General features: G+C 37.0%; 1 protein-coding gene across 2 annotated transcripts in view; it reads right to left on the bottom strand.

Moving 5' to 3' along the window:
* Positions 1–14,324, bottom strand: part of ABCC4 (ATP binding cassette subfamily C member 4) — a 224,509-nt gene that overhangs the window by 147,293 nt on the left and 62,892 nt on the right. For both annotated transcript variants that reach the window (XM_034758263.1, XM_034758264.1), the window contains 3 exons: positions 13,987–14,112; positions 11,327–11,576; positions 4,352–4,456 (listed from right to left, as the gene is read on the bottom strand). In XM_034758263.1, coding sequence (XP_034614154.1) covers positions 4,352–4,456; positions 11,327–11,576; positions 13,987–14,112 — 481 coding nt within the window. The remainder of the gene's footprint in view (positions 1–4,351; positions 4,457–11,326; positions 11,577–13,986; positions 14,113–14,324) is intronic.

The following is a 14,324-nucleotide window of genomic DNA, read 5'->3' as shown; positions in this document are numbered from 1 at the left end:
ATGTCGACTAACAAAATTTATAAAGCCACAATAATTCCCCAGCTGTACTTCAGCTAAGAAACAAAGATCCAAAGAACCATGAGAAACTCAGTAAGGTAACTCGTTAAGTAAAATTATTTAACCAACATGTTTTAAATTCATCAATACATAGATTCCAAGTCCAGAAGGAACCATTGTGATAATTTAATCTTACTTCCTGTATAACACAGGCCATAGAATTTCCCCAAATTAATTCCTAGAATATATCTTTTAGAAAAACATCCCATCTTGTTTTTAAAATTCTCAGTGATGGAGAATCCAGCACGACCCTGGGTAAGTTGGTTCCATTGGTTAGTTACCCACACTGCCAAACATTTACCTTATTTCAAGCCTGAATTTGTCTACCTTAAACTTCCAGTGATCAGATTGTTTTATACCTTTCTCTGCTAGATCAAAGAGCCCATTATCAAATATCTGTTCCTCATGTAAACAGATGCAAACTGCTCAATCACTATAAAACAGGTTTTCTAATCCCTTCATCATTCTCGTGGCTCTGAACCTTCTCCAATCTATCATATCTTTCTTGAATTGTGAACACCAGAACTGAACACCGTATTCCAGAAGCAGTCACACCAGTGCCAAATACAGAGGTAAAATAAACTCTCTACTCCAAAGAGAGTTTCCCTTGTTTATGATCCAAGCATTGCATTAGTTCCTTTGGCCACAGCATGGCACTGGAAGCTCATGTTCAGCTGACAGTCTCCTATGATTTCCAGATCTTCTGCAGAGTCACTCCTTCCAGGATAGAATCCCCCAGCTCATAAATATGGCCTACATTCTTTGCTCCTAGATGTATACCTTTACATTTAGCCATACTAAAACACATATTGTTTGCTTGACCACAGCTTACCAAGAGATCCAGACCTCTCTGTATCAGTGACCGGTCCTCTTGATTATTTATCAGTAACTCCCCAATTTGTTTGTCATCTGCAAACTTTATCAGTGACTTTATGTTTTCTTCCAGATCATTAATAAAAATATTAAATAGCATAGGCCAAGAACTGATCCCTGTGGGATGCCACCTGAAACACACCCATTCAATGATGAGTCCCTTTTTACAAATCTATTTTGAGACCTATCAGATAGCCAGCCTATTAATCCATTTAATGTGTACCATGTTAATTCTATATTGTTCTAGGCTTTTTAATCAAAATGTCATGGGGTACCAAGTTAAATGCCTTTCAGCAGCCAAAGCATATTACATTAATACTACTACCTTTATCAAACTTTATATATTGATGAAATTACAAGTGTTTTATAACTTGTCTTTCTCCAGGATCTTTTCAGCAAAACTCCCCTAATAAACTTAAGACAACTTTGTTCCAGATGAGTACTCTCACCTCCTTATTCTAATTAAAAATTAAAATAAAAACTGTAAATTGAGATTAATTTTAGCCAGCATATTAAGACTAATTCCAGTCATCATATCGGTTGGGCTTGAATGCTGTGCAACTCGACTGAAAATGTGACAAAATTGTTTTACAAGAATATTTTGTAATCTTTTCCTCTGAATTATCATTGGTGGCACAAGTGTTGGTGGAAAAACCATCATCTGGGGAATACATTTCCCTTTCTATTAGAATATGACTACCACACAAAAAAACTCACATGCATTATGAATCTCACATCAGGAAATAAACAGTATAATTTATGTACTTAATACCCTAACTGTCATACAGGGCATGAGCAGGAGGCAGAGGAAATTGGTGCCATTTGGATAGTATACGCTTAAGATCACGGTCCTGGTTGTTCAGAATAGTACCAGCTTGTAAAACACGGATCAAAGTTGACAAATAATAATGTGTTGAGAGCTATAAGCCCTCTTTGATGCTTGGCAGAGCCAAACTGTATTTTAACTTCTAAAAAATGCCAGGACAATAAAGAAATAAATAAATAACAGGGCTAAATCCCACCTATTACTAATCCCCCCACCCCACCAGGAGGGTACAGTGCTTAAGACGGTATAACAATTGATATTTTGATCTTCCCTAGATTTCACACACACATGCACACAATACTTACAATATTTGTAACATGTTACTAGTGTCATTAAATAATCAACATGATTTCAACAGATGGTGTGTTGAAATACTCTACTTACTGAAAAAAAATATTTAAAAAAGTGTTTCCACTAACAAAAACAATATGTATTACTTATTAAGTGCCAACAGTATGATTGGCACTGTACAGGACACAAATTAAAAAGACACACATGAAAGCTATTTCCTATCACTAGGTGATTAATTTAACTGGCTTAAAAAAAAAAAAAAAGAATAAAATCTTTCCTTGTCTGTACATTGTTCAAAACTGGTGATTCATCATTGTACAATATGGGAAAAGTTACAGCAAAAAATGCAGAAGTTAATTTTAGTTCTAATAAAAAGGGAAGTTCAAGCCAGACATTCTTTTTAATGAACACTGTTTATTAGAAAAAATGTAAAATCATTATTATTAATAGTTGAAAGGCTATAAAGATAGCCAATCAGACACACAAAAAGAGCTAAATGTGTATACATTCATGGAAGAGTCTTGCTCAGCAGTCATCAGACCACGACTATGTAAAACCCTAGAGGTCACTTTTTTTTTCTCCCACAGAAATCATGTGACAAATCACAGACAAATCTATTTATTAGAGAAGGGGTTGTCTTAATAGAGAAGGGGTTGTCTTAATATATTTTGAATTTGGCCCTAGTGTGTGACACAGATAGCACTGACCAGAACAATGCAGAGTTCAGGCAAATGTTAGTATGTAAGATTCGCCCCATAGAGTTCTGGCAATGCACCTCAGTCTTGACCCCACCATCAGAATCCTGGACCTCTCTCAAGACAAACTAGGAAAAGACATATGGGAATAGTATTTTGTTACACTGGATCCAATCCAAAGTCCACAGAATTAAGTGGCAGGCTCTTTATGTGAGGGGGTGGTAATAATTTTGATGTCAGCAGGCTTTGGATCAGGCCCATTATAAGAAATGTGAAGACTTTTCATCAAAAAACAACAAAGAAAAGCTGAAAATGTCTGTGAGAGCGCAGAATGAGATGGCAGAGACAGCATCATGCTACATTGTAATCTGTCATCAAATCACAAATGGCCAGTACAGACAAAAGGATATAAAACAAAATACTAAATCACACTGTGAAGCCATGTTCAAGCAAAACATTTTCTGACACAGATTTGAAAGTTCCATCTATTTCTTTAAAGCCCATTAGTAACAAAAGCTTGTATACCTGCTCACATCAAAAATATTGTTAAACTGATTTTACTGAATAAAGACATCAACTAGGGACTAACGTTGAACTGCACAACTGAAATACTTTGTTTTTATATATGGTAATTTAACTTCTTTGGGCGGTGGGTGGCGGGAGTGAAGTCAGACTGGGAGAGGCATGTGGCATGTCTTAGGGATAATATTAAATTTATATACAATATAATTTTTAGAACTTCAAGATTCCTTATAACTACAGATAGAAGTCACTGTGCTCTGCCGGATGCAATCCGTAAGAGAAACTATGAAAGTTTCAAAATGCACAATAGATTGTTGTTTGACACAGCATTACTAGTTTTAAAATGAAAAAGGTACCTTAGCATCTTGTTTTTAAAAACCCAAATAGTCCATGTAATAGATTTATCACCTATGTAATACCTTTTTAAACACTACTTTTGAATTTATGAAGCTTTTTAGTCCTTTTTACATAAAAAGTAATCTATAAATGAAAACTAGGGCTGCCATTTTAATTAAAAGAACATAATGCTTCAAGTTCGCCATGGTGAGCTCCTGCTCTCAACCCCAATATGCATGGCAGTGCATCATGCTGTTTCTAGACCAATGACTGATCTGCAGTCACTTGTTCTGAATCAGATGAAAGACTAAAACCTGATAATGTACAATAAAAAGGTGACCAGAAAGGAGCATTATACTCCATTTTTCGTTTTGTGTCCTTGACTAGCAACAAATCAGCAGAGTTAGGGTTCAGAGTATCACAGTGACAGCAGAATGCTATTCAGCCAAGCTGAGAGAAATTGTCACATAGAACAGTAGCTTCTTATGTAACTGGTTTTAACATTTAGAGAGAGCTGTATTTTATAATTAATCTAATTTGATAGTGTTTCCATAGCTATTCTTTAGTTTTGACTTCACCTGCTAAATGGTTTCACACATATGTAAGAAGTTATGTATGAAGTCTGTGTATTGAATGTATTGTACAATATACCACTTCCTTATTTAGACTCAAAATACTTGCAGCACCAAATTCAATAGGGTTTAAAAAAAAAAAAACCTATATCGATGGGGTTTTGCAGAGGGAGCTTTACCTTATCCCAATAACAAGTCAAGTCTTGAACATGAAGTAGGACATTTTCGTTGCTATTCTCCAATTGCAGATTGAACTGTGAAACCTCATCAAGTATTAGAAAGTTCTGTAGTAAAAGAAAAAACAGGGATTGCTTAACAGGACCCAGAAAAGTGAATGAAAAATAAAAGTGTTTCTGGGTATACAGTACAAAAATGCAAATAATCTCTGACAAAATTACTCTAACCTAGGAATTATGTTTCCAAAGCAACGTACAAAGACTTCAAACGGTATCCCATAATTAACCAACCATATCTGTGCATTTACCTATTGTTCCAACAGCAATATTATCCAAAAGTGTACATTTCATGGAATAAAAATACTTCCAATGAGGTTTCAGGAATTTTTTTTGTTAAGAACTCGTATGAGAAAGTTGGTACCATAATCTGAACTTCAAAGTCATCTGAATTTTTGCTTTGAAATTTTGACAATATAACAATATGCATAAGGATCTCCCCACTCTTTCTGCCCCATCTAGCACCTTTCCCCACCTGTCAGTAGTTTTGACTCTATCTTTACTCATCACATAATTTGACAGGTTTCCACACCCCTTTCTGGGATATTGCAGTAATGAGCACCCATTTTACACATCATCCCCCCCTTTTGTCATAAGCCCAGGCTTTCTAATTCAGTGGTTCTCAACCTTTTGGGGCTCAACCCCATTTGTAAATGTTTATAGCCTGTCATGACCCAGTAAATAGTCTGGGAGTGGAGGCTCCTGGGGTGCTTTTGGTCATGTCCTGTCCCCAAGGGGGGGGTTGGGGTCTGCCCAGCACTCACCCCACAATGGCGGCTTCTGCGGCTCCTGTGCTGTGGAGCTGTCTAGGCTTGGCTCTCTCCGGGGTTGCTGTGCCACTCAGGTTTGCCCCCCTCCCCCACTGACTGAACCAAATGTGTATGAGTGAAGTTGTGGAATTGCAATACGACTCACTCAAATTTGGCCTACCCACACTCCCGTCATCATGACAGCTGGGCCAAATCTGAGTGGTGCTGGGACGTAGAGGTTGCAGTGCCTGGACCAGGGAAGCAAGCCCAGCCAGCCCCATGGGACAGGAGTCACTGGAGCTCTTTTGAAACATTCTGGAGACCCAATTTTGGGTCCCGACCTACGGAGTGAGAAACCTTGTTCTAACTGAATGTATGCTTAGAGTGGTCTATCTATAAAATAATACAGAAGTGGGCTTGAATATATACTTAACTGTTTTGGGAAGTAGGGCAGGGGAGGGTGCTTATGAGTGGTGTTCTGTGTTTGCATGTTGTATGTTTTGCTAAAAAATTTTTTTTTTTCAATATTTATCCATCCTTCAAAAATTTCACTAAAATGAAGAGCCCTCCAATACAGCTAAAGACAATACGTGCTAATTTCCAACGAATATTAGAAGTTGTGAAGAAATATCTTAATTTGAGTAAATGGAATAAGAGAAATTGGAGTGCAGGTTAGGCATGTATTCCCATTATGGTCTATCAGCCTTTTTTAAAAGACAAATGCTAAAGGAATTGTGTGAAAGAGAGGAAATTTTATTCGTGTTCCAGAATTAAAAAACAAATAAGGCTAATTGCTAAATTTACATAGGTTTTGTAAAGAGTTTGATAAAAGTCTTTCTGCACATTCATTTTGCTTTTTTTGTTTGGTTGTTTTATCTCCTTTAGTTTATATATTAATATGATACAGTGAATAATCCCATAAAAAGCTGTGGGGTTAGAAAAACCTTCAGACTAGATCAGGAAAATGCAATGCAACTTGATATTCTATGATGTGTGTAGGCTTGGCTTGACATAAGTGAGGCCTCATTTCTTGAGAGATAGTATTAGGGAGGAAAACGGATCAGCAGGCTGGAAACAGAATGTCTATACTAGCTAAAATAAGGGGAAACACCCAGGGAATAATTTACCATGGGCAAGATAAGCCTAAAACGTAGGATGATGTAAATAGTGCATGGACAGTGCATGGACAGAATGTGCTGTTTAGGGATTGGCTCCTACAAAGTGCCCAAGCCAATCCCAGAACATGTGATGCAGTGAGAGAAAGAGAGAGAGAGTGACTGTGTGTGTAAAAAGGAAGAGGTTTACTGTGTAACGCCTTATATGCATCTCCTATGCTTGTGTCTGTTCAACTCCATGTAGCTTTTCTGTATGCCAGATACAGGAACCTGAGTGACAAACTGGAGTCAGACTGGATTCTTGGGGAACTGAGTGGAAGATGTCTCAGGGGAATCCCAACAATGAGATTCTGCAAAAAGCCCACTCGTTAAAGAATACCTTCTGATAGGCTAGGCCAATGAGGTAGGATTTGTTGCAAGCTCTCAGAACTGGGGTTTCTGCCACATGCCTCATGACATGTCCAGGGTTGAGGGGCAAGTTTTTCACTTCTCTCTGCCTTTTTTCCTCTGTACTTTTTTAAAACTTTCTTGGTCACCTCTGAAAAGAGGCTGTAGAACAATTGTACCCTGCACAATGTAACTAACTCTACAGTTATATTTTGTCTCTTTGTCACTAATACTTTGCAACCTTTGTGCAATTTTATTTTTTTAGAAATGTACTAACTGCATATAAAGATATTTTTCTCTAAAAATGCATGTTAGCATGTAACTATGTATTAACACTGTATTCTGTCAATCCTAAAATTTTTGTAAAATATTTAATTACTTTATTTAGAAATGTATTGTGTTAAAATTATTTCTCTCTAAAAATTGTGTGTGCATATATGTATTAACACTTCTCCTTTCTGGGTCATTAAGTCTTTGCATAATCGTTTAATGAATACTTAGAAATGTAGTATGTGCATATAAAAATATGTTCCTCTAAAAATGCATGATTTTACACACCTACTTTATTCCTCTGTTAGTAAGCCTTTCTACAACTACTTAGCAGATTTTATTTAGAAAGTACTCAATCCATAAAATACTTTTAGGTAAAAATGTGTTAACGATTCTTTATTCATCTGTCATTAAGACTTTGTACACCAGTTTATTACAAGACTTACTTCAGAATTGTATTACCTGCATGAAAGCATATTTTCTGCTAAAAATGCATGATTTTATATAATAATCCTTTATTCCTCTAACATTAAGGCTTTGATGACTATTTAGAAATGTACTAAATGCATACAAATATTTTCCTTTAAAAATAAAAAATGTGTGTGAGTGTGTATTGTGACAATACGCCTACTCACTCTCAGCTTCTTGCACGCCCCTTGCTCCCAGCTCCTCGCACACCCTTCACTGACTGCAGTGAGGTCCTTTTTAACCAGGTGCCCTGATTAGCCTGACTGTCCTAATGGATTCTAGCAGCTTCTTAATTGGCTCCAGGTGCCCTAATTAGCCTGCCTGCCTTAATTGGTTCCAGCAAGCTCCTGATTGTTCTGGAACTGCCTCTGTTACCTTACCCAGGGAAAAGGAACCTGCTTAATCTGAGGCTAATATATCTGCCTTCCATATCACTCTCCTGTAGCCATCTGGCCTGACCCTGTCACAGAGTGAGTGTGTGTGTGTACATACACACAAAATTCATATTTATGTATTAACATTTCTTTATTCTTCTGACATTAACGCTTTCATTTAAAAATACACTAACTACGTATAAAGATATCTCTCTCTAAAAATGTGAAAAATGCAGTTAACATAAATGTATGCATTAACATTGTATTCTGTCATTACTAAGATTCTTGTAATATATTTAATGACTTTCTTTAGGAATGTACTGTGTTAACATTATTTTCCTCTAAAATGAGAAAAATCCAGGTCTGTGTGTATACATATGTATGTACTAACACTTCTTTTTCTGGCAGTAAGCCTTTGCATAATTATTTAATACCTTTATTTGGAAAAGAACTAACTAGATTAAAAAATTATCTAAAATTGCATGGTAACACTTCTTTATCCTTCTGTCATTCAGAATTTGTGCACCTGTTTACTAGACTTTATTTAGTACTGCATTAAATGCATAAAACATATTTTCCTCTTAAAAGGAGGAAAAGGCATGAAAGCTGTAGCTATTCATTTATTTTTAATTTTTCAGTAAGCATAAATTAAATCAATTTTTTTAAAAAACATTTTTTTCAAAATAGCTGATGGTGTCAAAAACGGACACGTAGCTAAACATGATATCTAAAGGACACAGAAAAGGAGAAAAGAGTAGGAGGGACTTCCAAAATCATACAGCCTGCTGACTGGACAAAAATGGGGCAAGACAAAAAGAGCAGCACAATGTGTGAAACAGGCTCTCATTGGCACATTAACATAGAAAAGGAGCACAGAAACCTGTCAAAAATTATGACAAGTAAAAATATAGAGTTAAAACTACTCCCCTCCTATGTGATGTATGAAGACCTCAGTGTGGGGTCCAGGACTGTGTGGATTTTTATAGGCAGGCTAGGGGTTGCACATTATCCCCCTTCCAGCCTAGGGAAACTTAAGCAAAAAAAGACAAGGCTTATGATTACATTATTTCTCTTGCTAAATCCCTCAGCCACTATGGTCCTGGGGATACAAGGAAGTGAACACCATTCCATCTTGGCTCATGTTTCTTCAACGGAATTGTTAAGTTCCAGTCGCAGAATCTCTACCACATATTGTACACAGAAGCATACACCTCAATTGTATTGTAGCCTGCAACACACCTAAGACACCAGGCAACCATGGCTGATGTGCAATTCAGAAAGAACAGAAGTAGACTTTCAGATCCCAGAGGTAATTTTCAGGGTTAACAGTTACCAAAAGTATCTTTTATTTATAAAACAAACACATTTGATCTGCAGTTACTGAAACATAGTAAACCGGGAAACCCCAGAATGGCTGCTCTTAGATGGAAAATATTCTAAAAGGGAATCAGGCAGCTCTTGGAATAGTTGATTATGAAGCCAAGATTGGTTAGCAGATGTTGAATTCATAGTTAGGCGTCCAGAGGTAGACTGCAGAAAGTGGATGCTTGTTTAAGCAATCACACAATTTTATACATTACAGGCTTTACTTATATTTTAACCAATAGTCCTTCAAAATATGCAGATAGGATTAGTATAGGAGGAGGAGATTTTTGCTGAGGGAGCACTACAATAATAGTCCCCAGAATTCCAAGACATAGAACAGTGGACAAGGAGAAAAAAAAATGGAAGAGCTGGCTGGGTGGGGCTGAAGATGAGAGAGACACTGAGGATTCACTCCAGAAAAGAGGGAGAGAGTAACTAGAGAGAAAGAGACAAAGACAACAAGGGAGACAAAAATCAGATAGGGGTATGTGAAAAAGACTTTTTGAACAAAAATCATGGAAAAAAAGAGGACAAGCTGTTTGACTAATTCTGAGGAATTTATAGGAAAAACACAATGGTAAAATATTCAAAAGTGTCTCACTGACTTTTGGTTTAAAGAACTCAGGGATCTCAAAATATTCCTCAGCACCTTCTGTCCTCAAGAATCTACCCTGCTGAAAGGAGTTAAGCTGCCAAAAGTCACCCATAGGAGTTTGAGAAGCAGACATTGCTTTAGAACAGGGCTTTTGATATTTTCCTTGAGAGGGATGTGACTATCTTCTGTATCTGGGATGACCTTTCATTATTTTCAAAACTGATTTTGGGACTTATAATAATTGTCTGAGCTCGTTTGGAAACACAGTATACTAAGTCAACTTCACATTATTTTGCAGTAGTATCACGTAGGATTAATTTAGGTTAAGTATAGAAACTGGAAGTTTATCTGTAAGCAGAGACTTTATCCTTACTTTATCTGTAAGCAGAGACTGAAGAATGAAATATTCTCCTCTGGAGAAATTCAGAGATAATTGACCTCTTTCAAAGAGTTCTTTTCCCCTTGTTTTCAATGGGACCGAGGCCAAAGGCTGCACAGCTAAGATGCCTTTTTTCAAAGTGGCCACTGCCTCACATTGTTCCCAACAGGAGTGAAGCCAAGCTGCCCCTAGAGAACATGGTGGCCCACTCTGTCATCAGGAAATAGAGAGGAGCCTGTGAGAAGCACAGGAGCAGTCACAGAGGCCTCAGTCCCATTGAGGAAAAATAAGAGATGGCAGCAATTTGGAAAAAGGAGGTTGTGGAATTCTGTCCAATAGAACATTCTGCCCCCTGCTGAGGAAGAAACTTTCAGTTATGAAGAATATTGACAAAAAAAGACCCTTAATCCTAAAATTTTTCTTCAAGTTTAGCCAATGAACAAATTTTCAATGAATTATCACTGCATGGGAAGTTTGAACAGTCTTTGTTATTTCATTACGAAGACCATTTGGGATCAAAAAAAGTCTGAGACAGGATGCTAAAATTTCCTTAAAGGACCCAGTATTTAATTAAATTTTAACACAAACTAATTAATAGCTTTCTAAATTCTCAAAAAGAATAATTCTGCACTTCAAAAATTAAGTGCTGTAATTTTGAGGAGGATATGCTGGCACTGAGTCCCTGCTGCAATTGGTGCCTCCACAATAAAGGGAAAAATTTAGCCACAAAAATATAGTTGCAGCTTTAAGAAAAATAAGGAATTTGCACTTAGCAGTAACTATTTAAATAAAATAACATTGTGTAACTCCTTATATCTCCAGAGAAAATTAATATATAAGTATTTGACACAGTGCGATATACAATATTACTCAAAGCAAAATCAAGAGACCTCGCTGTTGAATTTTAAAGCACGTACTTCTCTAGTATGAATTCTCTCCTGAAATATAACAGAAAGGAAGCTGTAACACCTCCCTCTAACCCCCAGAAACACAGGTCTATTGTACTTTAGAGTACTATAGTATAATTCACATATTTTCCAAAGTACTGTATATAAATAAATGGAATATTCTATTTTGGAACACGGTTATTCCATAGAAATCCAAAATGCTACAAATTACAACATAAAGTCAAACTTTGTTGAAGACACTAAAATATTAATGGAATAGTATATATAGCCATTAAAATTAAATCAAAAAACTTCGCAGTTTCTCAGTGTACCTTGATTCGTCGTATGCTGATCATTGCCTCAGATGCTCTCTCAACAGCCGCAGGGAAGAAGAGAGTGACAGTCAGTCTCACTGCACCATACAGTGACACTGCCACAAACACCCGACTTGCAGAAATAACATTGCCAAGCAGTACATATGTCATGAAAGTCATAAAAACTGTTATTTTGCTTGCAACAAAGAATGATGCCAAGTTCAATCCTCGAAGATAGGAGCTTTTAAGAACCATGGAAATCTCCTTCCTAAAAACAGAACACAAAATAGTTTCAAAGCTATCACTATATTAGACCATTCACACAGGCTCACTCTCATTATGGACTTCTTTCAATAATAGGAAAACACCCAGTTTCAGCATTTTGTTGTTAACTGTTGGGATGTTTTAATTGTTGTTAAAAATAATGTACTCAAGAACGATTGCTAAAACAGTATTGGATTTGGCAAATAGTAATAAAATAAAACAATAACAGAGGAGCTTCTAAATAGGGCTTAGAATAATATTTAAATGCAAGGTTCTTCACCAATACCTATAGGAAAGGGAAGCTTCAAATACGACTACTTTTTATCCAAAGGAGAAAGAGCAAAATAAAGTGCTTTCTTTTATCTAATTTAATCAGAATACAAAGCATCGCTTTGAGAAACTGTTATATATGTAAACAACTTTAATACATTCTTTACAATTGTTTAATATAGTCAGAGCATCCGGAAGCTCTTTACTCTTAACATTCTCAGAGTCCAGTATTGTTTGACCATGCAACCCCTACTACAGTCAATAGATATTGCAGGTAAAAACTGATTCAACTCTGAAAAAAATATATGAGTTCAGCTGTGGATTGCTGATCCAAACAAATCTGTGTAGCTAGTTGGTTGCCATTTCCTCTGGCAGAACCACAGGCCCCTCAATGTTCCCTGCTCTTGTTCCAGATCCTTCACTGGATTTGGGCCCTATTCCTAAACTTCTGCCTTTCTAGATCTAGTTCCTGACAGCCGGGATCCACAGCTGTGACCTCTGTACCAGCTATTCTGCCAACCATTACACTACCAACCTGGTGCTGGGTAGACCGATTCAGTTCAGAGGAATACAAGGCTGTTTACCTAATTCATCTCCCCATAGTGATCTCAGAGTTGCTGGAGCATATGTTTTCCAGACTAAAATTTATTTTCAAAATCTTCAATTTCCACTTATAAATTAGTCATTCAATCTGACCCACAGTTCATGGTCTGAAGCAATGCTTTTCTCTGAATAATAGGGCTACAGTAGTAACTCTGGACAGTACTGGTCACACTTTAGCCAAATATGTGACAACTTCTCTCCTCTGTTTGTTCTAATTATATCAATTTTCTGCTTGAATTTATCTAATGTAACTTCTATTAAACCTACTACTAATTTTGTTTTCAATCTTAGATCTTCTTCTAGTTCTCAAGTAAAGTAATGAACAGTTAGATTATTTTCTTTGGAAGTTGGATACCAGGGCTAGAATTTTACCTGTGCAATATTATCTTGCGTACTTGTGGCACCTTAGAGACTAACAAATTTATTAGCGCATAAGCTTTCGTGGGCTACTGCCCACTTATCCGAAGAAGTGGGCAGTAGCCCACGAAAGCTTATGCTCTAATAAATTTGTTAGTCTCTAAGGTGCTACAAGTACTCCTGTTCTTTTTGCAGATACAGACTAACACGGCTGCTACTCTGAAACCTGTCATTATCCTGCGTGAAGGCATACAATTAAATCAAAGGAAGAGAGAAACTAATATGAAATTAAACATTAACAAAGATAAGGTGCTATCATAAGGAATGCCCAGGATCCTTGAGAAACCAGTGGAGAATATTCCCTACCTGGCTCTGTCCAGGCTGTGGTTTACTCTTCCGAAGACTAACCCTAGCATCAAAGGAGGATACTAAACCATTACAGATCCCTGCACCTAGAAAAGGTGGTTGAGAGAGCACTGACAGAAATGCAGGGAGAGACACAGAAACTGCAGCAAGCAGGCAGTCTGCTTCTCCCACCACAAACAGCAACAGTCAGAGGCTCCTGAAGGAAAAGGCTTACAGATACCAAACACCGTTAGGGAAACAGTAGGGTCGCAGCCCAGAGATCCAGCCCCAGACTAGTTAAACTGCAGAGTTCCAGCCTTGAGAAAGGTGCATCAACAGGCCTGCCACCTGATGGCTGCACTTCAGATGGACACAAAAGGAATCTAAGCATAGCCTCTACAGGATTCTAGATTTATAGCTAAGGTGAGAAAGGAAATCCCATGATAGTCCTCAGAGAAAAGAATTTTGCAGGTTAAAGTCAGGAGCGCCAGTAAGTCGATTGTGAGGATGAAACTCTTTATAAATGTGTGCTTCAGGCAGAATTTGATGTATATAGGTTGTTAGGCAATAAACCAAATGTGGAAACAAGAAAAATGGTGATTCTGTATTCACACTTACAAGAAACCAATTTTAATAAATATCAAAGAACTTTTTTCTGCCCTCAAGACAAACTCATACTGTCCTTATGCAGAGGTGGAGAAAAGAACGACAAAGCTATACAAGGGTTCTAGGAAATTCCTGGATTTCAAATCCAAAAATAAGGCATCTACTAACGAATAAAAACATACATGAATTTAGATCAAATACCATGCCATAAATTTCAGTGAAACTCTGATTACCTTCTTATACTGCTAACTAGTTCTGAAAATGATTTTTCCCAGGCATACATCTTTATTATCCTCATACCAGTTATGACTTCATTCATTGTCCTAATCCGGACATCTGTCAAGGCTGCAGTTCTACTCCTGTAATTAAAGAAAAGTTCTCAGATTCACAACAACAGTGACTGTTCAATCTGTACTGTTACACTTATACAGTAAACTTTGACATGCAGTAAAAATTTGGGTTATGTGTTCTCATCTATGCAGTTTTCAGTGAAGAGCCTAGCATTTGCATACACCAGGAATCAATGTACAGAGCACCACATGTACCAGAATATACAGACACTGTGATTATA

Source organism: Trachemys scripta, chromosome 1 (genome assembly GCF_013100865.1).
Source record: "Trachemys scripta elegans isolate TJP31775 chromosome 1, CAS_Tse_1.0, whole genome shotgun sequence".
Taxonomy (NCBI): domain Eukaryota; kingdom Metazoa; phylum Chordata; order Testudines; family Emydidae; genus Trachemys; species Trachemys scripta.
The sequence above is the reverse complement of the archived record's forward strand: the minus strand, read 5'-3'. Positions and strand labels throughout refer to the sequence as shown.